We start from the raw sequence: 27,256 nt of genomic DNA, 5'->3' as shown, positions 1-27,256 counted from the left end.
ATGAGTTTTGACGAAGACAAGAAAATTTTCGGAGCGGCTGCTCCATATCTCCGCAAATCTGAGAAAGAGCGAATTGAAGCGCAGAACAGGCCCTTCGATGCGAAAACAGCTTGTTATGTGGTTGACGCCAGGTTGGAGTTTGCAAAAGGCAAAATCAAGAGCCAAGATAGCACCAAGGTCGAAGTGGAAAAAGCAGATGGAAAGGTTGGTGAACCCAAGCAATTGTTAATAGATAGAACTGTTTATCCCATTTCCAAATTCGGCGTCTCACCTTATAAAACCACATTATAGTTATTCTTACTATATTATCTTATTTCAGACAGTCGTCTTGAAACCCGTTGATGTCTTCCCTATGAATCCGCCAAAATTCGATAAAATTGAGGACATGGCCATGATGACCCACCTGAGCGAACCAGCAGTGCTGTTTAACCTCAAAGAGCGTTATGCAGCCTGGATGATCTACGTAAGTAAATCTTTAATATTCATTTTTGAAAATCTAGTTTTCAGTCACAAAGTGTCAACATGAATCGATTCCTCTTGTTTTTTTAAGACCTACTCTGGGCTGTTCTGCATCACTGTAAACCCCTACAAGTGGTTACCAGTGTACAGTTCCGAGGTTGTGAATGGCTACAAAGGGAAGAAACGACAAGAGGCTCCTCCCCACATCTTCTCCATCTCCGACAACGCTTATCAGGCCATGTTAACAGGTAACTTGTTAAAATATTACATATTTGCTAAGTTTCTGTATATCTATTTTTATATATTTTATTTAATAATTACAAGAAAGGTGCACCATTTACAGCTTAACGTTAGTTTAAAATCGAGTGGAATAGAATTTCTAACAATACTCCCCCTTTTGGTATTTTATCTTACAGATCGTGAAAGCCAATCTGTCCTGATCACGTAAGTAAATGATTTACACAAGTCTATGAATCTCTCTCATGAGCTATATATCTATGTATAGATATATAATTAATACTACATTTAAAGTCTTGCAAATAGCAAACACTCCTGTGTCACACTTAGTTCCTGTAACACTTTCGACTACACTTTGTTGATAAAGCCTTACAGTAAACTTGAACTCATCCAAAACTCTGCTGCCCGTGTCCTAACTCAGACCAAGTCCCGTTCATCCATCCCCTGCCCTCACTGATACACATTGCCTCCTGGTCCGGCAATGCCACAATTTTAAAATTCTCATCCTTGTTATCAAATCCCTCCATGGCCTCGCCTCTCCCCATCTCTGTAACCTCCTCCAGCCCTACAAACCTCAGATCTCTGCACTCCTCCAATTCTGGTTGGTCCTTTGCGCATCCCTAATTTTCATTGCTAGATCACCTGTTCTAATATCTCCTTATGTGACTCGGTGTAAATTTTTTGTGATAATGCTCTTGTGAAGTGCCTTGGGATATTTTACTATGTTAAAGGCACTATATAAATGGATGTTGTTGATATAAAATAGCCTGTCCTCTAACTCACTGTAAGGAACGGCATGGGATGTATGAACATTTTTCTGCTTTTCAGCGGAGAATCTGGTGCTGGAAAGACTGTGAATACCAAACGTGTCATACAGTACTTTGCAATAATTGCGGCTGCTGGTGACATGGGCAAGAAGAAAGATGAAATGGTAAAGGCGAAAGTATGTTCAAAGATAATCATATTTTAATATAAAAATGTATTTCATTGTGTTTGTGTCAATGTAGTTTAGTCATTGTCTAGCTGCTAACTGCAAACAAACTGTACCTTTTAGGGAACCCTGGAAGATCAAATCATCCAGGCTAACCCTTTGCTGGAAGCCTTTGGTAATGCCAAGACAATAAGGAATGACAACTCATCTCGCTTTGTAAGTTGAAATGGAAATACATATATAAAGACAATACAAAAACAAATAAAAGCTATTTTTGTGAAAAAACTGATGGCATTCAACCATCTCCATATGAAATAAAAAAGTATTACAATGCTGAATTCACTTTGTTTTATTCTGAAGGGCAAATTTATCAGAATCCACTTTGGAGCCACAGGAAAATTGGCTTCAGCAGACATTGAAACATGTAAGTGTTTCAAATCTGATTAATTTAAAAATAAATGAATATAATGGCAGACAAGTGACAGAGACTTAACTGGTCTGAATTTGTAATACCCATCCAGACTTGTTGGAAAAATCCAGAGTGACATATCAACAACCATCTGAAAGAAGCTATCACATTTTCTACCAGATTACATCCAACAAAAGGCCAGAACTTATTGGTAAGGAGCCTGTTAATCCTTTATACTTTTTGGAACCAATGTATGCATTTTGCATATCTGTATTTCTTTCCATTGTGTTATTCCTTTTAAAACATCCCCTATCATCTACTTTGTCTTTGCTTTAGAAATGCTTCTGATCACCACCAATCCCTATGATTATCCTTATATTAGTCAGGGTGAGATTACTGTTCCGAGTATTGATGATCAAGATGAATTACTGGCTACTGATGTAAGTATGATATACATCATTAATATGATAGCAGTTGAGTTTAAGAAACTGTTTATAATATTATCTCCTTGAATTTATAGCAAGCTATTGATATCTTGGGTTTCACCAATGATGAGAAAAATGGTATCTACAAAATTACTGGTGCAACAATGCACCATAGCAACATGAAGTTCAAGCAGAAGCAAAGGGAAGAACAGGCTGAGCCTGATTGCACAGAAGGTATATTCATTCAAAACACTTGATATATTTTACGTGAAAAGTGCTTTGTTCTTAAATTAGTTAAAATTGATGACAAAAATAAACACCAGCATGCCATTTTGTCCTTGAACAAGAGCTTAGTCAGGCCACACTTGGAATACTGTGTCCTGTTTTGGTCTCCTCACCTGGTGGGTGATATTGAGGCTTTGGAAAGGGGAGGGCCACTAGACTAGAATACGATAGGCTAAAAGAGTTGTGACTCTGCAGTTTAGAGAAGTGTAGACTTAGTGGTGATCTGATTGAGATTTATAAGATAATGAAAGAAAAAAAGACTTGCATTTATTTAGCGCCTTTCACAACTATTGGACATCTCAAAGTGCTTTACAGCCAATAAAGCACTTTTGGAGTGTAGTCAATGTTGTAATGTAGGAAACACAGCAGTGTGCACGAGCAAGCTCTCAGAAATAGCAATGTGATAATGATCAGATAATCTGTTTTTTTGTTATGTTGATTGAGGGATAAATATTGGCCAGGACACCAGGGATAACTCAAAATAGTGCCATGGGATCTTTTACATCCACCTGAGAGGTTTAACATCTCATCCAAAAGACAGCATCTCACAACAGTGCCGCACTGGAGTGTCAACTTAGACTTTTTGTGCTCAAGTCTTGAACCCACAACCTTCCGACTCAAAGGCGAGTGTGCTACCCACTGAGCTACAACTGACCCTGAATGGAATAGAATAATGAAGGGAATAGATTGTGTACCAGTTGACAGTTTGTTTCAATTAAATACGTTAGGGAGGACCAGGGGTCACAACTTTAAGTTGTATAAGGCTAGATCTAGTTTAGATGTCAGGAGGTGGTTCTTGTCCTAGAGAATAGTGGACCTCTGGAACAGGCTGCCGTCTCGTGTGGTGGACGCGAACTCGCTGAATTCCTTTAAGTGAGAGCTGGACCCATTTCTGGCAGGGGTGGAGATCACCTCCTCCAGAAGGGAGGTACTGCCACAAATTCAGGGCAGAGTGATCTCCTGGACTAGTTTCGATCATCGGAGAGGAATTTAATTGACCTGGGTTCGTTATCTGCTTTTTTTTGCCTCGTCCAGGGGATCACATGGTTTTGAGTGGGGTGGAGTGTGTATATTGTGATCCACAAACTATCACAATTTTATGGGACATGCTCGATAGACCAGAGGGTCTTTACTTGTCCATTATTGTTCATATATTTCTAAAGACTGAATGCTCGCAAATATGCAATGATTACTTTAGATGCAACATGATAAACAATGAGTGAAACATTGCATAGAAATTATATTGCTGGCTTTCTTAACAAGGGGTGAATTTTGTGCGGGATATTTTGGTGAGTGGAACAATTTATCCACTTTAATTATATAATGTCAGGATCAAGCATTGTGAAGTCAGATACATAATGGTCAGCTGCAGAGTAAAACTTTAGATGTGCTAATAATGTGCTATACACCAACTCAGAAGATCACACCCTGTCATTAATGTAATTTTGCCAGCTCTAATACCAGCCATTCTTATAGCCTATTAGGATAAGCTAATTAATTGGGTGCCTAACTGGGGGGAGTTTTGCACTGTGGCTTCATACCTGTTAGAAACTACGAGACTGTAGGGGGCTCCGTGAAGGTCAGGAAACTAGAGAGTCTGGGTTTCCCACAGGCCTTGCCAACGATAACAGCAAGGCCCGATTTGAATGCTAGGGTGCAGTTTCCCGCCCACAACAGGCCAGATTGAGAGGCTGGCCGGCTGGATGGATCAAGCGGTTGTGTAGAGGATCGGGGGTTGGGCTGGACGGTTAACTGGATTGGGTTGCGGCGGGGGGATTGGGCAGAAATTCGGGGGTGCGGTGGGAGGAGAGAGGATCGGGGCTGGATTATAGTAGTGACGGAGGGGGGGGAAGATCGGGGCTGGCCACCTGAGGATCGTGGCTGGCCTGAGCATTATCGTGAGGGGGGAGGAGAGAAGATCGGGGCTGGATGATAGTGGGGGGGGGGTCTCCGATCACAAAGGGGTGGGTTAGGCAGGGATCCTGGATCCAGAAGGTAGGTATAAAGGCATTTAACTCCTGGATCCAGTAGTCCCCGTCTTCCTATAATTGCCGGGTTTCACGAATTGTGTGAAACCCATGCACATGCAGTTAAAAACAAAATGGAAGTTTAAAAAAAAGGCTTCCAGCCTCATTATATTTAAATTGATGTTCCACCTCTGGGTGTGGGTTGATCACCCGTCCCCCGCCCCCATTAAAACTGGAAGTGGGCGGGTTGGAGGTGGGATCAGGTCAGGAATCCCACATTTAACAATTAATTACCCTTATGCTCCAAACCCACCCAATAGTCACCGTACAGCAGAGATATTTAGCCTAGTTATACCAAAGAAAATTGTTGTTTCAATGTCCATCCAAAAACTATAGTATAATTTGAATTTGAAATCAATTAAGCAATGGCATATTGTATTGTGCATTAAGCATGAGATCACCTGGAGGAGATAGTCCTACACCAGTTTTGTTTCATACCAGCTACAGCATAATATCAACTGGTCTTAATCAATGTTTATTGTTAGCTTTCCCATATTCATTGTCCAAGCATCTCATTATTAACATTAAAAACTTAACTGGTATTTTGACATAGCTGAGCAGTGCTCTAAACGTGTATGGACAAAATGCTGACTGCAGGCAGTATGGAGCAGAGCATACAACTTGCCAATTGCAGCTCTGAATCATTGTAAACAGGTGCTGGTCTCAATTTGTATAATAACATAACAACATCTGGTTAGTTTGGGCTGGATTTGAACCCAAAAGTGAAAAGAATATCTTCGCCTATTGTGCCATTGAGCTCCCCTACTAGATGTTATCCAAGACCCAAAGTAACAATAAATAAAACATAAAAGCAATGGAAAAAAGAAAGACATGCATTTATATAGTGCTTTTTATGACCTCTGGATGTCCCAAAGCACTTTACAGCCAATGAAGTACAGCAAGGTCTCTCAAACAGCAATATAATAATGACCACATCATATGTTTTGGTGATTATGATTGACGGATAAATAGTGACCAGAGCATTGGGGAGAACTCCTCTGCTTTTCTTCGAAATAGAGCCATGGGATATTTTACATCCAGCTGAGAGGGCAGGCGGGGCCTTGATTTAACATCCTATCTGAAACTTGGCACCTCCGATAGTGCAGCACTCCCCCAGTACTGCACTGGAGTGTCAGCCTAGATTTTGCGCTCAAATCTCTGGAATGGGACTTGAACCCACAACCTTCTAATTCAGAGGCAAGAGTGCCATCATTAAACCATGGCTGACACCAATGGAGGCATGTCGGTAACAGATAAAGAATGCAACTTTCAATGCATAAATGGAGATCATATGGAGAATGATTGCTGAATGGTTACAATTAGGGATAAACAGAAACATGTCAAGATTGGTATTAACAGCCAGTTTCTATTCTTTTGCAGTTGCTGACAAAGTTGCTTACCTTCTGGGGCTAAACTCAGCAGATCTGCTCAAAGCATTATGCTTTCCAAGAGTAAAGGTCGGCAATGAGTTTGTTACCAAAGGTCAGACTGTACAACAGGTAATGCATTTGCTGGGAGAGAGAAAGTTTGCACAATTTGAGCAATAGGCCTCACAGAAACTGAAACATTAATTTTCCTTTTTTTAGGTAAATTTTGCGGTGGGTGCACTGACAAAGTCAGTGTATGAGAAGTTATTCTTGTGGATGGTGCAACGAATTAATCAGCAATTGGATACAAAACTTTCGAGAGACCATTTCATTGGTGTTTTGGATATTGCAGGCTTTGAAATTTTTGAGGTGAAAATCTCAGTAATAGTCTGACAATAATAATATTAATGAAATGTGAAATCTAAAAGACTATTATACCAACACATTGTGTCATTCCCCAGTACAACAGCCTGGAACAACTTTGTATCAACTTCACGAATGAAAAACTGCAACAGTTTTTTAACCATCACATGTTCGTTTTAGAACAAGAGGAATATACAAAGGAAGGGATTCAATGGGATTTCATTGACTTTGGTATGGATCTGGCTGCTTGCATTGAACTTATTGAAAAGGTGAGAAGATATTTTGTAGTTTTTTTTCTCAGCATTTTCTTTACCAACGTTCAACTCATTCCTTCTCCCCATTTGGTTCACTTTGCAAGGTTTGGTTTCATGGATGCTAGGTGCCAACTGGTACTTGGTCAAGTGGATATACTTTCATGTAAAGTTCTAATATGGATTTCTTACTGTATGAATAGAGATAATTAATGTACTTTGTTTCTTTTTTTAAATAAATTCAAAGCCTATGGGCATCTTCTCAATCCTTGAGGAGGAATGCATGTTCCCCAAGGCTTCAGATCTGACATTCAAGAACAAATTATATGATCAGCATCTTGGAAAATCAGTAAATTTCCAGAAGCCCAGGATTACCAAAGGAAAGACTGAAGCTCACTTCTCCTTAATCCATTATGCTGGCATTGTGGACTATAATACTAATTCTTGGCTGGACAAGAATAAGGATCCTTTGAATGAGACAGTAATTGGATTATACCAGAAATCTTCAATGAAGGTTCTTTCACACCTGTATGCTAGTTATGGATCATCTGCAGGTAACATATTTTGCATTATACAATAAAATTGTGAAATAATGTTTGACAGGACAGAAATATCAACCTTTGCTGAATAGTTCATCAACATTAAAACAAATGCAAGGTAGATCAATTGTATATTGCCAATAAACATTGCCTTTTGAAGGGCATAACAATAATTAAAACATAGAGTGAGTTACAAGGCAGTGATCCACCCAAGAGTTTGGAAGCATTTCTAAAGTTATTTATAAATCTAGGTAAAAATGACAACAACAATGGTACAGCAGTTCAGTGGTATTCTCACTCTAGCCATTCCCCCTGGTACCTTAAATCCAAGGGACGCAGACTTGAAACGATATGAAGAGCAACTGGTTTAGCCATTCACCGCCAGATCTGACTGGATCCCACAAATCACTATCGGGTCCTGCTCTCATTTGCCAAAACTGCTCACAATTCCAGGATCATCCTGGAATGCCAAGATAACCCCTGGGTTCTTTTCTCTACTGAAAACGGTCTTCTTAAACACCTCTCCCCTGCCCCCTCCACCCTCACTTCCAATAACAAGTGTAAGCAGCTCATGGACTTCTTTGCCACCAAGATTGAGACAATCCTATCAGTTGCTTCTGAGACTTCACTCGCTTTCCCTAGCCCACGGGGCCAAACTTCCTCTAAAGTTCTCCCGTGCCCTAGCCCTGAACTCGCATCTTTCACTAATTTTTCTCCAATCTCCCTCTCTGAGCTCATCTTGTCCATGAGACCCACTTCCTGCTCCCTCAACCCTATTCCCACAAAACTGCTGACCACCAAACTTCCCTTCCTGGCTCTTATGTTAGCTGATATTGTTAACCGTTCTCTCTCTTCAGGTATTGTTCTCCTTGCCTTCAAATCTGTTGTCATCGCCCCTCTCTTCCGGCCTTGCAAACTACTGCCCCATCCCGAGCCTCCTTTTCCGCTCCAAAGTCCTTGCACATATTGTTGCTTCCCAAATCCGTGCCCATCTTTCCTGGAGCTCCATGTTTGAATCCCTCCAATCATGCTACTACCCCTGCCACAGTACCAAAATGGCTCTTAGCAAAGTCACAAATTCCACATCCTATGTGACTGTGACAAAGGTAAACTATCCCTTCACATTTTTGACCTGTCTGGAGTCTTTGACATGGTTGACCACACCACCCTTCTCCAACTCCTCTCCACCATCATCCAGCTGGGTGGGACTGCACTCGCCTGGTTCCATTCTTATTTATCTAATCATAGCCAGAGAATCACCTGCAATGGTTTCTCTTCCTGCTCCTAGACGGTTACCTCTGGTGTCCCCCAAGGATCTATCCTTGGCCCCCTCCTATTTCTCATCTACATGTTTCTCCTTGGTGATATCATCCAAAAACACAGCATCAGTTTCTGTGTGCACGCTGATGATGCCCAGCCCTTCCTCACCACCACTTCTCTCGACCCATCCACTGTATCTAAATTGTCAGACTGCTTATCAAACATCCAGTACTGGATGAGCAGAAATTTTCCCTAGCCATTGTCTTCAGTCCCCACCACAAACTCTGTTCCCTAGCCACAGACTCCATCCCTCCCGCTGACAACTGTCTGAGGCTGAACCAGAATGTTAGCAACCTTGGTGTCATATTTGACCCTTTTTGAGGTTATCCAAAACTCTGCTACCCATATCCTAACTCACACCAAGTCCTGTCCCAACACCCCTGTGCTTGCTGACCTACATTGGCTCCTGGTTAAGCCATGCCTTGATTTTAAATATTCTCATCCTTGTTTTCAAATCCTTTCATGGCTTTGCCGCTCCCTATCTCTGTAATTTCTTCCAACTCTACAACCCTTCGAGATATCTGTGTTCATCTAATTCTGGACTCTTGAACATCCTCAATTTCTATCGCTCCACTATTGGTGACAGTGGCATCTGTCTGGCCCTAAGATCTGGAATTCCCTCTCTAAACTTCTCTGCCGCTCTACCCCTCTTTTTTCCTATAAGACGTTCCTTAAAACCTACATCTTTGACCAATCTGCCCATATATCTCCTTATGTGACTCGGTGTCAAATTTTGTTTTATAACACTCCTGTGAAGCGCCTTGGGATATTTTACCATGTTAAAAGTGCTATATACATATTACGTTGTTGTCGTTACCATGGTCCTAAACAGTAACCTAGAAGTTGTGAGTTTAATTCCCCCCACCCCCAAAACCCACTACACCCGCCCTCCCCAAACCCCCGTCCCCCACTACCCCCACCCCCCCTACTACTCCCACGCCCTCCCCCCCCCCCCTCCACTACCCCCTGTGTCCCCCCCACCATTCTGCCATGGGTAGCAAATCTGGTCATTTGTAGGCTTGCACCACAATGTTGTCAAAATCAAACTGGTTCACTAATCTCTCTATTAGGTGCTGAGATAATTAATGCCACGTAGTTCTGCTATGGAAAATACCATCAATGGAACGCCAACACAGTGAGGACTGCAGCAGCTCAAAAAAGTGGCACTCCACTACCTTCTCACGGCAACAGGAAATGGGCGATAAAAATCATTTCAGTATCAATTACTTTATTAATAGAATTTCTAACTTAGAAGAGCTTTTTAAGTTCTGCATTCTTTACTATATTACGTTAATTTATCTTGCAACTGTATAATATGAATTGATTATGACAATAAAATATATACTTTGTAGAAGGTGGAGTAAAGAAAGGTGCCAAGAAGAAGGGTTCTTCTTTCCAAACAGTGTCTGCTCTCTTTCGGGTAAGTTCTTTTTGAAAACTTTCTTCGCGCTGCACTGTTAACTCCGATCTTCCTATATAAGTCCATACCTGCAGCATGATAATAAAACAATGGGGTATAAACTGCGGTTGGAGGCGTACCTCCAGTGTACACCTCCAGCCCTCGAAACAAATCCGAACCTACCACTAGGCGTCCAGGCTGCAAGGAGTAGCGATCTCGTTCCTCCAGGTGGATGTCAGCATAAAGGTCCACGAATCCCAGAGACGAAGGCGATTCGGAAGCGTACCTGGGATCATGTGGGCCCAGTCCTCCAATTACGAAGGAGGATTCAATTGCAATCATTTACGAAAGCAATCCCGTTATGAGATGCAATGGAATACCCAAATAATGATCCAATTTACACAATTCTAATGATTATAAATATACTGAATTACAGTTTTGTTCCTTCATTATACCAACCTCAATAAAAATTAAATTTTGATAAATAATTTTAAACACATTATATTTTCATAAACTAATTTAAAGTGAATGTGCAACATTGTAGAATTTTAAATGTTTTATTTAAGTCTTACATTTACCCTTACACTGATGAAAGCAGGCCCTAAGCCTGCTGTTACCAGCCATAAGAGTTTTGTAAGCAATTGCTGAGCAGTTGTTGGGCAAATAGCCCAACTCTACACCAGCAATACTGAGTTTCCATGCAGTTCGAATGATCTGTCAAGGCGTACCTTGACAGATCGCAAGCTCTGGATTTCACGCATGTGGAAACCCAGCTGTTGTGGGGCCTTTCAAATGGATTATGGTGGCATAATGTGAGAATACATCATCACGGAGACCCCAACTTCAGAGACATTGACAGTAGTTGGCTGCTTACGGTTATATGTGAGGCTCAGTCATGAAAATAACTGTTATTGATTATTAAACTCCTTGTTTGATATAGGAAAATCTGAACAAGCTGATGTCTAATTTGAGAAGCACTCACCCCCACTTTGTGCGTTGCATTATTCCAAATGAAACAAAAACTCCAGGTAATTTCCAGCAAGCAATTTTATTCTTCATTCTCCTTATTTGTGAAAAAAGAAGCATTACAAAAACATAATTGCATTCTTACCGCAACACAGGTGCGATGGACAATCACCTAGTCATCCACCAGCTAAGGTGTAACGGGGTGCTTGAGGGGATCAGAATTTGTAGAAAAGGATACCCAAGCCGAATCCTCTATGCAGACTTTAAGCAAAGGTAACTAGTTGGAGTTTATAACATTCCATATCTAACACCATAAAATATTATGCATTACTTAAACAGAAGGTGTAATAGAAACAGTGGCACACCCAGGTTATTCTGCTTCGAAGGAAGTTGTTCACAATTCACCAGTAACTTAATTTGCAAGTTATAATATTTTGCACCCAAAGATCTGTTGGACATATATTAAATGTGAAAAAGGCTACACTTGTAAATGTAGGAATATGACTATATTTATTTTAAAATAAACAGGTACAGAGTACTGAATGCAAGTGCTATTCCAGAGGGTCAGTTTATTGACAGCAAGAAGGCTTCGGAGAAACTCCTAAGCTCCATTGATGTTGATCACAGCCAATACAAATTTGGGCACACTAAGGTAAAGTCCTAATTTAGATTAGTAAAATAACTAAACTTCATAAATAGCTGTATAATAAAAAAAAATAAATGTAACTCCTGAAGATATTTTCTGCACTTTCAGGTATTCTTTAAAGCTGGTATCTTGGGTACTCTTGAAGAGATGAGAGACATGAGGTTGGCTTCACTTATTACCCGCACACAAGCTATATGCCGTGGTTACTTAATGCGAGTAGAATTTCAGAGGATGATGCAAAGAAGGTACAAGAGAACTGTTCACAACCCGTGATAGCCTTAACTTAAATAATGAATAAACTTTGTTAAGACAAATTCCTTATTAATTGCTTTCCACAGGGAAGCTATCTTCACTCTCCAGTACAACATCCGTTCCTTTATGAATGTCAAGCATTGGCCTTGGATGAAACTGTATTTCAAGATCAAACCTCTTCTGAAAAGCGCACAGGCTGAAAAGGACATGCAAAACATGAAAGAGGAGTTTGAGAAGCTTAAAGAAGCATATTCAAAATCTGAAGGAAGAAGAAAGGAATTAGAAGAGAAAATGGTTGGCCTCCTGCAGGAAAAGAATGACCTACAGATGCAAGTGCAAGCGGTATGTAAATTAACATTTTACAAAGTTAAATTACCTCTGTGGTAATCAAAAATTAGTTGCACTGAAAGTATATATTTTATATTTTTAAGGAAATAGAAAGTTTGGCAGATGCTGAGGAAAGGTGTGACCAGCTAATAAAAAACAAAATTCAGGCTGAAGCTAAGGTTAAAGAGATGAATGAACGACTGGAGGATGAAGAGGAAATGAATGCGGAGGTGACAGCCAAGAAAAGGAAACTTGAAGATGAGTGCACAACTTTGAAGAAAGACATTGACGACTTGGAGCTCACATTGGCCAAAGTGGAAAAAGAGATGCATTCCACCGAAAACAAAGTACGCACGATCATTTTTGTTTGCTATAGTTAAGCATTAGCATATTTCATGAACACTTTGGGCTGGATTTTCAGTCTTTTGCCGCCCCTGTTAGGGAGGGGGGTGGCAATAGCGCCGGTAAACACTTTTGGGTGGGCGGCCAGCCTCCGGCGCCCTGCCTGGTCAGCCGGTGCTGGTTTCAAGAGGGTGCAGAGCATTACTGCCCGAAAGTGGCGAGCCAGTGTGTAACGCCCCTGGTTGCGACACTGGCTCGATATTTGGATCAGGCCTGACCTGTAGCGTTTCGTAGAGTACCCTGGCGGGAACCTCTATGGAAACTGACGTTCCAAGCTGTAGCAGCCACAGTGAGGTAAGAAATATCGACCTGAGGTAAGTGCGATTGATTTTTCTTTTTTGCAATTTATGTTGTGGTGGCCAGTTATTTGTTGAAAATGTTTTTGGTAGGCTTTATTTCAGACTCCACCACCCCCCCCCCCCCCCCAGCCAGCTGTTTAACTCAGGATTTTCATTTGCTCAGTCAACTTAGCGCCCTAAAAGAGATGTGCAACGCCTCCCTTAGCGCTTCGCTGACTGAGGGTATATTGTCAGGCACCCCTGACTCATCCAGGGAGACCCTACCTTCTCCATTATGGTCTTCATTTTGATGTGTGCTTCACTGTATTGTTTCTCTGGCTCAGTAAGTAGGCTTCTTAATGGGGACATGAGCCATTGGTCTGCCAACACCTGACCCAACAACCTGAGCCTCCTGACATACTGGTGTTCCAACATTTCAAGGAAATTCAGCCTCTGCCCATCCACCGTGTCACGGGTAGTGCCTCCTGCGAGCTGCACTCCTCGTATGCTCCCCTCTCTGATGTCCAACTACAGGATGTGTGCAAAAGCAGGATGCCTCTGGTGCTGCTGATGGTGTTGGTCATATTGCTCCTTGTCTGAGGTGCCATCTAAGGCAGCCAAAGTGCCACCTGATCTGATTCAAGAAACCTCCAACGTGTAGAAAGTAAATGCTCAGCAAACAGACTGTGAACCAACCCTTTCCCAGTAGTAGGTAGGCAAGCAGCTGCGAGTACTGATTATTTGGTGCAGTATTTCCATGAGTTACGAGTCAGCCCCCTCAGTTGGCGCTGTTTTTTCGCCTTGCTTTCAGTGGCGAGTTTCAGGAAGCCCGGGAAACCCATGGATGCACCATTAAATTTGAAAGTCAGTTGAAATATTGCTCCAATTGAGCGATTAGCATATGTTAATAGGTAACCAGTCTGTCCTGAGGGGTTTGTGTGCAAGCGGACTAACAGGCTCCAGTTAAACGAGGAAGTCGGGTTGGAGCCGGCTTCTTGACCCGCTCGCATTTTTCCCGGTCTTCACCCCCGACCCATACCCAAACCCACGCACTCCTTGAGGTTAAAATTACCCCCACTGCGCCAACTGCCAGGGAATTACACATTGGCGCGTGTGATTCACTGTTGAATATCACAAACCATCTGGATGTGGAGACAGCAGAATTTCTTGTGGTTGTGAATGGAGCTTTATAGACTATGCAAGTGAAATCAATCATTCCCCATACTCTTGGTAAGCTAAGTGTGTAGTAAATGCCTATTTCCCTCCAATATTTCTGTTGCGGCTCTGGGGGTGGAAGGAGCTGATGTAGTTGGCTGCATGATGCATTAGGGGGTCACTAATTTTCTTGATGCAGTGGTGGGCAGCAAACTGACTGATGTTGCACCTGTGGGGAATTGCAAAGTACCAGTAGCATAAAAGTTAATGTAAAGTTATGACTGGAACTGCTGCTGGCTGTACTGTGCAGACTGATGAACATAGCTGTAAGTTTCTTGCAGCAGATTGCCTCAGTTAGCTGCAGCTTTCTTGAGGACTGTCCCTATTTCAACGTGCTTTAACAATATATCCCCTGGATTGCATAATGGCAATTATAGACAGATTCCAATGAAATTAGATTTCATGAGCATGAAACTATTGCTACCTATGATCAACTCTTCCGGCTTCATGGGAATAAAAACATAGAAACATAGAAAATAGGTGCAGGAGTAGTCCATTCGCTCTTCAAGCCTGCACCACCATTCAATAAGATCATGGCTGATCATTCACCTCAGTACCCCTTTCTTGCTTTCTCTCCATATCCCTTGATCCCTTTAGCTGTAAGAGCCATATCTAACTCCCTCTTGGATATATCCAATGAATTGGCATCAACAGCTCTCTGCGGTAGGGAATTCCACAAGTTAACAACTCTCTGAGTGAAGAAGTTTCTCCTCATCTCAGTCCTAAATGGCTTACCCCTTATCCTTAGACTGTATCCCATGGTTCTGGACTTCCCCAACATCGGGAGCATTCTTCCTGCATCTAACTTGTCCAGTCCAGTCAGAATTTTATATGTTTCTGTGAGATCCCCTCTCATCCTTCTAAACTCCAGTGAATAAAGGCCCAGTCGATCCAGCCTCTCCTCATATGTCAGTCCAGCCATCCCGGGAATCAGTCTGGCGAACCTTCGCTGCACTCCTTCAATAGCAAGAATGTCCTTCCTCAGATTAGGAGACCAAAACTGAGCACAATATTCCAGGTGAGGCCTCACCAAGGCCCTGTACAACTGCAGTAAGACCTCCCTGCTCCTATACCCAAAACCCCTAGCTATGAAGGCCAACATACCATTCGCCTTCTTCACCGCCTGCTGTACCTGCATGCCAACTTTCAATGACTGATGTACCATGACACCCAAGTCTTGTTGCACCTCCTCTTTTCCTAATCTGCCACCAGTCAGATAATATTCTGCCTTCGTGTTTTTGCCCGCAAAGTGGATAACCTCACAATTATCCACATTATACTGCATCTGCCATGCATTTGCCCACTCACCTAACCTGTCCAAGTCACCCTGCAGCCTCTTAGCGTCCTCCTCACAGCTCACACTGCCACCCAGTTTAGTGTCATCTGCAAACTTGGAGATATTACACTCAATTCCTTGTGTCCCATGACTGTTCAGCAGAAAAATAAACCAAGGTGTAAGGTAGGGAAAATTAATTTCAGAGGGTTAAAATTAAATTACAAAATAACACTGCTAATACATGCAGAAATATGAATATCAAAAAATAAAGGGAAAAAAAACAATAAATGATAGCATTTTCAGGTAAAAAAAAATGTATTTCTATGAAGGAAAAACTGACATATGTCTCTCAAAATCATTCACCAAGCCTTGCACACCATTCTACTGCCAACTTTTATTATAAGAGCTTCTTGCGCAGGCCTGTGATGCATGAAGCAGCAGAATTTAGTGTACAATGTCTAAATTGTTGTTACACATTTGATCTGCACTCCAATTCACCAAAGCAATTCACCTTAAGGCAGAATTTCTGAACAAGGCAGCCACAATGGATGAAGTCTGTATAAATGTGTACCCCTGCAGTAAGATGTTTTACACATTTGATGGCTGCACAAACTGTGGGATGTGTTTCTGATATATTGTCACTGCACACAGGTTAAGAATCTCACAGAGGAAATGGCGACCCTTGATGAATCCATTGTCAAGCTCACAAAAGAGAAGAAAGTCTTGCAGGAGGCCCACCAGCAGGTCCTAGATGATCTCCAGGCTGAGGAAGAAAAAGTCAACACTCTGACCAAAACAAAGGCTAAGCTGGAACAGCAAGTCGATGATGTAAATATCCATAAAATAAGTAAAAAAAAAATCTGTATTTTCTCTGAAATTTTACACCGATCCCATAATATTGTGTTTCTGATATATTTTGACTGCTGTCTTTCATAGCTTGAAGGGTCTGTGGAACAAGAGAAAAAACTTCGCTTGGAACTTGAACGGGTCAAGAGGAAACTTGAAGGTGATCTGAAACTGGCTCAAGATTCCATAATGGATTTGGAAAATGACAAACAACAAATGGAAGAAAGGCTTAAGAAGTGAGAAACATTTACACTCTCACGTCTGTATTTGGAAGAGTTGTAGTTCCTTGTATATTAGGATGGTGAAGTCCATACACAACTTTGTTCAAATGTGAAATAGTAATCAAGTGAAAGTTAATTTGGCGGACCAGGTTAGTCATAATGCGCAATTAGTATGATCAGGCATCAGAATATTGTAATGTATCTGTCCAAAATTGCCTTGATAACACTGTAGTGCAATGTCCTATATACAAACCAAAATCTTGTGTAACACACACTGACACCGGGATCTATGATTCTATAGTTTTTTTCCAAATGTAGGTACATATTTTCAATGGAGAAGATTTGAATGTAATAAATGTAGCTTTATAATGCCTATTTCTCTAACCAGTCTTACTGCTTATTTTTAATTTTAATGTTCCCAAACAGGAAGGATTTTGAAATCAGCCAGCTTCAAAGCAAAGTCGAAGATGAACAAAACCTAAGCATACAGTTATATAAAAAAATAAAAGAGCTCCAGGTAAACTGAAAGTGTGAATAAATAGCTCTTTTCACTGGATACGATTCTCAGAATGCCAGTTAACGTGTTCACATTTCTAGGCCCGCACTGAAGAACTCGAGGAGGAGATTGAATCTGAGCGTGCAGCTCGCGCGAAGGTGGAGAAGCAGAGATCCGACTATGCCCGTGAACTGGAGGAGATCAGTGAGCGACTCGAAGAAGCTGGAGGTGCGTCTGCAGCACAGATTGAAATGAACAAGAAACGTGAAGCAGAATTTCAGAAAATGCGCCGCGATCTGGAAGAATCAACCCTGCAGCATGAAGCCACAGCTGCTGCTCTTCGTAAGAAGCAGGCTGATAGCGTTGCAGAACTTGGGGAACAAATTGATAACCTGCAACGTGTGAAACAGAAACTTGAGAAGGAAAAGAATGAACTGAAGATGGAAATCGATGACCTTGCTAGCAACATGGAATCTGTGTCAAAGTCAAAAGTAAGTCCAAATAAATGATAGAGGATTGGTTTATTATACCGAAAATCTGATCTGATCAATTCACAAATATTCATGTATATAAAAATTTGGCATTTACTATGCGACTGTCACACATAAGACGAAATGTGTGCCAACATTCTATAAAAAAAGAAGAAAGTAATCAGTCTTTTCCTGCTGTTTTTTATGACCCTGATAACCTGGTCTCTCCCCAAGCTGGCTATTTGCGGGGACATACTAAACGACATCAGCTTTCCTGAGCAATTGGCTCAAATGAACCTTAGTGCACACCTATATAGACCAGTTCCACACACAGAGTACCAGCCCACTGGCCTGAGAGAGGCTTAATAGCTAAAACACAGCTCTAGCTTGACACTTAACCATCACAACCCTGCTCCAGCCCCATGATTACCCACGGGAGATAGATGTGCCGAATAAAATGAACGGCAGTCACATGATTGAAGTCTCAGTGAAGATAAAACCACACCAAAGGAATAGTTTGGAACCACCTGACGATGACAGTTGTTGCCTCAGATAGTTTTGAATACATTTCTCAATGTAATGTTTCAAAATAAATGACGTATTTTTTTAATTTCCAAAATAGGCCAACCTTGAAAAAACATGCCGTAGCCAGGAAGATCAATTAAATGAATTGAAGGCAAAGAATAATGAGTATTTGCGTTCCATTAATGACCTGACTACTCGGTCTTCCCGGTTACATACAGAAAACGGTGAGTTATTGCTGTAACATGAATAGTGTGGATTAAGCAAAGTGAGTATTATTCGTCAATTTTTCCGATTTGTCTTTAAAATAATATTAACCATGCGCAACATTTAGGTTTCATATTGCTTACTAACAACCACTTGGAGAATAGTCTTTTACTGCCTGTAATAAAAAGATAAAGAATTCATTTTATTTCCCTGAAGGTGAACTTTCCAGACAGATGGAAGAAAAGGAGAATATGGTATCCCAACTCACCAGGTGTAAACAGGGATTTCTGCATCAAATAGAAGAATTAAAGAGGCAATATGAAGAAGAAATGAAGGTAATATTGTGGGTTTAAGATTCAACATTTCTCTAGCAGACTGCACATAAAAAAATCAGATTTCAAAAGAACACAAGGCTGTGTATTATCAATCTAATAACGTTTTGTTTTTACAAAACATTTTTTTCTAGTTTACAAGAACAATAATGAACATATGAGTAATGTAAGAACTGCAGACACCTTCATATTCCAATGTGCTAATTACCTGGGCCCATAGTCAACTCAATAGAGAATGCCAGTACAGTCAAAATGAAACTTTTCATAGCCACTCTTTTGTGGCAATACGGATATCACTCATGTATAAAATAACGCATCGATATTATTTTTTGTTATCCTGCATTGGCTTGTAAAGCTGTCACTTCTGTCATGTTAAGCATTTTCAGTTTCATTCTCAAGTATTGCATTTGGCAGCACTTGTGATTTCTTCTTTCTGTGTCATCTATCGAAAGGCTAAGAATGCCTTGGCACATGCTCTGCAAGCTTCCCGCCATGACTGTGATCTGCTCCGCGAGCAATATGAAGAGGAACAGGAGGCAAAGTCTGAGCTCCAGCGTGGCATGTCCAAGGCCAACAGCGAAGTTGCACAGTGGAGAACAAAGTATGAAACTGACGCAATCCAGCGCACCGAGGAATTGGAGGAGGCCAAGTAAATATTAAATATGTATATATGTTTTCTCATTTTGAAACCTTTGACCGTATATGATTACTGCAGTGTTCAGTGCCATTCGAAACTCCTTAGATAATGAAGCAGTCCATGCCCACATGCAGCAAGACCTGGATGACCTTCAGGCTTGGGCTGAGAAGTGGCAAGTAACATTCACGCCACACAAGTGCCAGGCAATGACCATCTCCAACAAGCAAGATTCTAACCACCCCCCCTTGACATTTAACGGCATTACCATTGCTGAATCCCCACCATCAACATCCTGGGGGTCACAATTGATCAGAAACTTAACTGGACCAGCCACATAAATACTGTGGCAACAAGAGCAGGTCAGAGGCTGGGTATTCTGTGGTGAGTGCCTCATCTCCTGACCTCCCCCCCCCCCCCCCCCCCAAAGCCTTTCCAACATGTACAAGGCTCAAGAGAGGAGTGTGATGGAATATGCTCCACTTGCCTGGATGGGTGCAGCTCATCAACACTCAAGAAGCTCAATCCCATCCAGGACAAAGCAGCCTGCTTGATCGGCACCCCATACACTTTAAACATTCACTCCCTCCACCACCAGTGCACCGTGGCTGTAGTATGCACCATCTACAAGTTGCATTGCAGCAACTCGCCAAGGCTTCTTCAATAGCATCTCACAAACCCACGACCTCTACCAACCTAGAAGGACAAGGACAGTCGGCACATGGGAACACCACCACCTCCACGTTCCCCTCCAAGTCACACACCATCCTGACTTGGAAATATATCGGCTGTTCCTTCATCGTCGCTGGGTCAAAATCTTGGAACTCCCTCTCTAACAGCACTGTGGGAGTACCTTCACCACACGGACTGCAGCGGTTCAAGGTGGCGGCTCACCACTACCTTCTCAAGGGCAATTAGGGATGGGCAATAAATGCTGGCTTTGCCATCGACGCTCACATCCCATGAATGAATAAAAGTTTTTATTTTCTTAGTCCCATTATTTTATGTCCTGGCAGGACAATAATTTGACTACTTTTATTTAGGAAAAAACTTGCGCAGCGACTGCAGGATGCAGAGGAGCACATTGAGGCAGTAAACTCAAAATGTGCTTCGCTGGAAAAGACAAAGCTGCGGTTGCAAGGAGAGGTGGAAGATCTAATGATCGACGTGGAGAGAGCAAATGCTGCTGCAGCCGCACTTGATAAGAAACAGAGAAGCTTTGACAAGGTACACAGAATTTAATTTTGAAAGATAACTTCCACAGGATCAAATGGTAAATTAAATAGGCTTGCAGGAGTAGTCAAAATAAAACTTGTTTTCCATTTTCATTATAGGTTCTGGCAGAATGGAAACAAAAATATGAGGAATGTCAGTCTGAGCTGGAGGGAGCACAGAAGGAATCTCGGTCTCTCAGCACTGAGCTGTTCAAGATGAAGAATGCTTATGAGGAGTCTTTGGATCATCTGGAAACTCTCAAACGAGAGAACAAAAACCTGCAACGTAAGTCTCTAATGACAGTATTGTTTAAGTAGGGATATTTAACATGAAACGCTTGATTTTTTAAAGAATATAGTTCGAAGGATTGCTTATTGATTCTGATTTTTATGAACTCTGAACAGAGGAGATTTCTGATCTTACTGAACAAATTGGTGCATATGGAAAGACAGTTCATGAGCTAGACAAAGCAAAAAAGCAAATTGAACATGAAAAATATGAAATTCACTGTGCTTTAGAGGAAGCAGAGGTAAACTTTGTATATTTTTTACATCTAACATAGTAATTTGGCCGATGGTCAAATATGATTACAGTTGCAAAGTTTAACTCAGTATAATAAATCAATAATCCAGTAACTAAGTTGATATTGGATGCATTTTGATCGATATTCCTTATATCTTAACCACCTGCCAAAGGCATCACTTGAACATGAAGAGGAAAAGATGCTTCGAATTCAGCTTGAATTGAATCAGATCAAGTCAGAAGTTGACAGAAAGATTGCTGAGAAAGATGAAGAAATTGATCAACTAAAGAGAAACCACCAACGAATCATAGATTCATTGCAGAGTGCTCTGGATGCTGAAACCAGGAGCAGAAATGATGCCTTGAGGCTCAAAAAGAAAATGGAAGGAGATCTCAACGAAATGGAGATTCAGTTGGGTCATGCAAACCGCCAGGCCACAGAAGCTCAGAAAAATCTTAGGACCGTACAAGGAGTACTCAAGGTAAGTAAAATTAGGTAATAAAAAACAGAAAATACTGGAAATACTCAGCAGGTCAGGCAGCATCTGCGGAGAGAGAAACAGAGTTAACGTTTCAGGTCAATGAAGAATGCTCATGAAGAGTCTTTGGATCGTCTTGAAACTCTCAAACGAGAGAACAAAAATCTGCAAGGTAAGTCACTAATTACAGTTAACTCTGTTTCTCCCTCCACAGATGCTGCCTGACCTGCTGAGTGTTTGCAGCATTTTCTGTTTTTATTACAGATTTCCAGCATCCGTAGTATTTTGCTTAAGTAGTTTCTTATTTCAACATACGTTCATTGTAGAGGTTTTAACTGCATTTAATCATATAATTGAATATTTTACAATTCAGGAAACACAGCTGCAACTGGATGAAGCTTTGAGAGTTCAAGGGGACCTGAAGGACTATCTAAGCTCAGTGGAGCGGAAAAACAACCTGCTACAGGCAGAACTGGAAGAAATTACAGTAGCTCTGGAGCAGACGGACAGATCTCGCAAAATTGCTGAACAAGAGGTCTTCGATATCAATGAACGTGTTCAGCTACTTCATTCTCAGGTAGCTTGAAACACAAGTCATTCTTAAGTCACTGTGTTTAAATGTTTTATTCAACTAATAATACCAATGACATCTTTGTTACACTTTTTAGAACATTAGCCTTATCAACATCAAAAAGAAGCTGGAGACTGATATTTCCCAGATACAGGCTGAGGTAGAAGATGCCGTTCAGGAGGCAAGGAATGCCGACGAGAAAGCCAAGAAGGCAATCACTGATGTAAGATGACGGCTATTTTGAGAACCAAAAGAAGTTGTACATTTGTGTCAATACATTAGGGGATAGAAATTGACCCCCGCCTGAAACGGGGCGCTCCCACCCCGTTTGGATGGCTTTTACCGCAGCTGCGGTTCACGTCGCTGCTTGAGCGACATTCCGCTCTTTGTTGTTTTTTTTCCTTGGATCCGGAAGCCACTCTTAACGGGGGCGGAGGCAACAATTCAGGGGCAGGTACACGGTGGTGGCAACACCTGAGGGGCAGAAGTTGGGGGCGGTGTGGAGTGACAGCCGCGATGACATCACCACGGCTCTTCCCTTCACTTAAAAGGAAGAGCCTCCGCGATTTAAAAACTTCGGCCCATTGGGCCACCAGGGAGGGTATCAGCTGGGCCAATGGCCTGGCACCCAAGAGGGGGGTGCCAGGTTGCCTGTTGGCGGCCCGGCCGAACCCGGGGGCCTAATTGCCAGGCCGACATGGCAGTTGGCCGACAAAAAAAAAATGGCGGCAGTGACATTGCATCCTCCCCTTTAAGGGAAGCCGCACTGCTGTTGCAGAAGGCCACAGCCTCACTGGACCAGTGGGAAAAAACAGGTTTTGGCACTGCCGGGTGGGCCAAAGATTTTCAGAGGGGAATGTTGCCATCAGAGGGGTAGATCAACGGTGCGCACGGTGATGACCCACTTACCACGGATCGGCAGCAGCGGAGCAGTATGGGTGGGGATCGGGGCACCACCGGAAAACCTCGGGAGGGCAATCAGCGGCTATTCCACGAAAAGTCGGCGTCCACTCCACTCCGCAGTGTGGCTGCCGATTTGCGTTGGTAACAGGCCTTAAGGAGAGGGGCAATTTCGGTCCCTAGGTGTTTAAAAGAATTGATAGGGTAAAGAGAGAGAAACTATTTCCTCTGGTGGGGGAGTCCAGAACAAGGGGGCATAATCTTAAAATTAGAGCTAGGCCACTCAGGAATGATATCAGGAAGCACTTCTTCACACAAAGGGTAGTGGGAATCTAAACTCTCTTCTCCAAACAGTTGTTGATGCTGGGGGTCAATTGAAAATTTCAGAATTGAGATTGATAGATTTTGGTAGTCAAGGGTATTAAGGGTTATGGTGCCAAGGTGGGCAGAAGGAGTTGAGATACAGATCAGCCATGATCTAACTGAATGGCGGAACAGACTCGAGGGGGCTGAATGGCCTACCCCTGTTCCTATGTTCTACTTAATAGCATTTGAGCATAACTATGTAATTTCCATTGTATTTTAATGATGACATCAGGCTGCAATGATGGCTGAGGAGCTGAAGAAGGAACAGGATACCAGTTCTCACCTTGAGAGAATGAAGAAGAACCTCGATCAGACAGTGAAGGACCTGCAGTTCCGTCTGGATGAGGCTGAGCAACTGGCATTGAAAGGAGGAAAGAAACAAATTCAAAAACTGGAGGCGAGGGTGAGTTGTGCAAATATTTATTTTTTAAACTGAAGATTGCTTAGAGTCTATTTGTAGTACATCAGTACCTGCAGATTAATCAACTGCCCAAGCACCTACAAGTGAGCCATTAAGATATTTAAGGAGTCACTGTGTAGAATCAAACCAAATGCTCCATTGGTTGCTAATATTGAATGTTAGAGTGTGGTTGGCAATGTTCAGTTTCTTATAGTAATAAAATCATGGAAAAGTACGTTTATAAAGTACCTAGGAGCTCAAATATACCCCCCACCCACCCCGTTCACTTTTATAACGTGGCTCGAATTAAACTGATCCTTATGTGAATTCAATATGAAGTGACTGCCTGGAGGGAGTCCACAGCATTAGGCTTTAATTCACTCAAAAATCAGATATGCCACTACTGAATCATATTGCCAACTCATACCCAAAACCGCTTCATATTGGTGCAAAATTGGCAGTATAGCTGCACCCTTGGGCATACTTCCTCTGTGTGTAAAGGTAAAGAAAATATCTTTAATATAGTGCCATTAGTTTTTAGTTATCATTTAGTAAATCATTTTTCTTTAACATGACACACAGAGGAAATTGTACTCTTAATCCACAGCTTATGATTTATTCTATAGGAATATTTTATGTAATATGAATTTAGACCAGTAATAGAAAGCAGGAGATGAAACATAAGGTAGGTACAGTGTAGGAAAGTAATTTGGCCTTGTCGCTCATCCGTCCAGAACCAAACTACACCCGCACCCTATAATCCAACTGCTTTGTGTCACCTCATTACATCAAGCATTATAATTTGGAATTGTAAAAGCGGACTGTTTTCCCTTAGGATGGCAGCTTGTTTTCTGAAAACTGGAGTTAAAAATAAGAAGATATTGGGCCAGATTCTGCTGTAGCAGCTCATCTAACAGCGCCTGCCATTAGTTAGACTTGCCCCTGCATCCTTCAGCTCAAAAACTGTTTTGCCCACTAAGTTGCTGAAAGTGCGAGGACAGCAGGGCATCTGGGACCGGAGTGAACAGGACAACCTGCGGGGTATCTCCATAACCAATGAGATTGAAGGGTGGGAAATAAACAGAGGAAGGATGGAGGAGGAGGGTGGATTAAAGGGAATGAATTCAATGTCCTAATCCGGTACAGAAAGAAAAATAAAAGAGAGGGAAAGAAAGATTGGATTAAGAGAGAGGAAAAAGAGACAGAAAGCTAAAGTAAAAATAAAATTAAAAATTTAATTTTTAAAATCTCCCCCAAAAATTAAAAACCTGAAGGATTGAGACGCCACACTTTTTGGTGGCAGAGAGGTTGATTGGCAAAAATTAATAATTACCAAGTTGATAAAAGCGTACTTACACTACTAATTACTAGCCCTAATCATGTTGGGTTTAGTTCATAAATACTGTGCAAATATAGCAACTTCATGCCATTCAATGCAGGTCAATGGTGAGCCAGTCGGTGAAATGCTGCTTTCGCAAAGCTAATGGCGGAGCGACGCAACCTGACAGCCACCTTTGGATATCTGCATTTAACCGTACATCAGCCCCTCGCCTGAAGTTGATTTCCCATTTACACATAACTAATGGTGCAATACTACGTGTGATAAGGAATCTCACACAGGTTGTAATGTAACTCCAGGCCCATGCACAACCATATTTTAAAAGTGTCCAGGTGGTCCACAGGACATCTTGTGAACTTTGTAAGCTTACTTTTGACTCTGCCTAATATTATGAGAGAAGCAATTGTTGATCAGTCCCTCGCAACATTAAAATTTAGCTACCCAGAAGTGGAGCCACACACATGCATCCAAGCACATGTGCACAAAGCTCCATTGCCATTGCTCGCAGGGCAAGGTGCAGCAGGCAGTATAACTGCAGTGCACTTTACAGGTACTGGCCAGATGTTGGTATCTGTAGTAAGTGCAGCTATAATTGTGTATAACTGAGCAACTTAAATCTATGAGATTATTTAAATATAGTGTCATTGCGAAGCATTATTCAATGATTTACACAACTAGAATGATTCAATAAGAATTGCAATTTTGGAATATTTCTTGCTCTCATAGATGCGTGAATTAGAGAATGAACTCGATGCTGAACAGAAACGTGCAGCAGAGGCAATTAAAAGTGCACGGAAGTATGAAAGAAGGGTCAAAGAAATGACATTCCAGGTAAGGACTAACTACTTAGAGGTCTTATTAGTAAATTTTATTTTGAGTTCTTGTTTAACAAAGAGACTTTTCATTCTTTTTTATTTTCACATTCAGTCAGTGGAAGACCATAAAAATGTGGTGAGACTGCAGGATTTGGTGGACAAATTGCAACTAAAAGTAAAATCCTACAAGAGGAATGTCGAGGATGCTGTAAGTGAATAACTCATATCAAATGCAGTCAGTTTAAATGACTTGATAAATCTTAATTTAAAGGGATTTTTAAGTTACTCATCTTGACTTATGAGATTTTCATTGAATGATTTGTAAAATGATGTAGTTATATCAGATTTGCTTTTGGCTTTATACCCATTTCTTTAGGAACATGGGTGCAAAACATGCATTTTGAACCAAACAGAAATGTATAACCTGATGGGTCAGAAATATCGAATACATTAGCTAAGCCATTCGAAACCTACGCCTCTTGACCCTAAAACAGCACATGCTTTTGCTATCATACGAAAAACATTGGGCTGGATTTTGCTCTCAGTAGCAAACAAATGTTGTCAGCTGTTCATTAAACTTACACTTGCCTACAGACTTTCTACGGGGTTTACAACTGGAACTTACTGTAAATTAGAGAGCCAAAAAACATCGCACCCTCTACAGGAGATCTGGGACCTGTGTGAACAGGACAAACAACTGTATAGCTCCTTAACCAATCAGATTAAAGAATTCTTAATGAGTAGCGCAGAGTCTGAATCAGGAAACGTCAGTTCAAATATTTAATTCAATGTCAAATCAGGTACAGAATGCAAAATAAAGAGAGGGAAAGAAAGATGTGATTAAACAAGAGAGATAAAATAGACTGAAAGTAAAAGAAAACAATTATTATTATTACAATCTCCAACAATAATTAAAATCTGAAGGAATGAGACTCCACATTTGTAAAAATTAATTTTCAGTGTCAGAGAGGCAGTAAATAAGATTCATCATGCCATGAAACATTTACTTACATTGGAATGGACAAGCCCTAATGTTTTCTGGCGAGTTTAGTGGGCATCTATCACGCAAGTACAACAATGTCACACTGTTCCATGCATTTCAATGCCGAGTTTCTCAGCAAGATACCATCTTGCATAGCTTCTGGAAGGGCAGGGCAACCTGGACAGCATCTTCCGGATTTCTGTGTTTAACTGCTCAAGTGTGGTCACCGGACGTTGCTGTCTGATTTACACTTTAATAATGGTGAGCGTTGATATTTCCACAGCAAAATCCGGCCCATTATTTGAGCAAAGCATATCGTTACGAAGCTGTAGTTTTGTCAGTTTGGATTTCGAGTCAAACATAAACAGTATTGTGTTTAATTATCTGTCCAGGAGGAGCAGGCCAATGTTCACGTGTCCAAATTCAGGAAGACACAGCACGAGCTGGAGGAAGCTGAGGAGCGTGCAGATATTGCTGAATCACAGGTCAATAAAATGAGGGCTAAAAACCGCGTTATTACCAGCAAGGTAAAGGATTGAGTTTCAATATATTGTAGTTCTGAATT

At 41.5% G+C, this 27,256-nt stretch overlaps 1 protein-coding gene across 1 annotated transcript; it reads left to right on the top strand.

Moving 5' to 3' along the window:
- On the top strand, positions 1–27,230 carry LOC139227095 (myosin-4-like). The gene is made up of 38 exons (XM_070858167.1): positions 1–204; positions 320–463; positions 551–707; positions 876–903; positions 1,525–1,639; positions 1,751–1,843; positions 1,988–2,051; positions 2,149–2,247; positions 2,373–2,476; positions 2,557–2,695; positions 6,154–6,272; positions 6,360–6,509; positions 6,602–6,772; positions 7,002–7,308; positions 9,966–10,033; positions 10,953–11,040; positions 11,134–11,251; positions 11,507–11,630; positions 11,733–11,869; positions 11,963–12,218; positions 12,308–12,550; positions 16,026–16,202; positions 16,311–16,456; positions 16,868–16,958; positions 17,039–17,428; positions 18,030–18,156; positions 18,353–18,471; positions 18,921–19,117; positions 20,146–20,329; positions 20,437–20,602; positions 20,722–20,846; positions 21,013–21,321; positions 21,692–21,895; positions 21,987–22,112; positions 23,388–23,558; positions 25,621–25,725; positions 25,822–25,917; positions 27,084–27,230. The coding sequence occupies exons 1-38, from the start codon at positions 1–3 to the stop codon at positions 27,228–27,230; spliced, it is 5,808 nt and encodes a 1,935-aa protein (XP_070714268.1).
- Positions 27,231–27,256: the final 26 nt, after the last annotated feature.

The sequence above is a fragment of the Pristiophorus japonicus genome, chromosome 16 (genome assembly GCF_044704955.1).
Source record: "Pristiophorus japonicus isolate sPriJap1 chromosome 16, sPriJap1.hap1, whole genome shotgun sequence".
Lineage (NCBI taxonomy): Eukaryota > Metazoa > Chordata > Chondrichthyes > Pristiophoridae > Pristiophorus > Pristiophorus japonicus.
The sequence above is the reverse complement of the archived record's forward strand: the minus strand, read 5'-3'. Positions and strand labels throughout refer to the sequence as shown.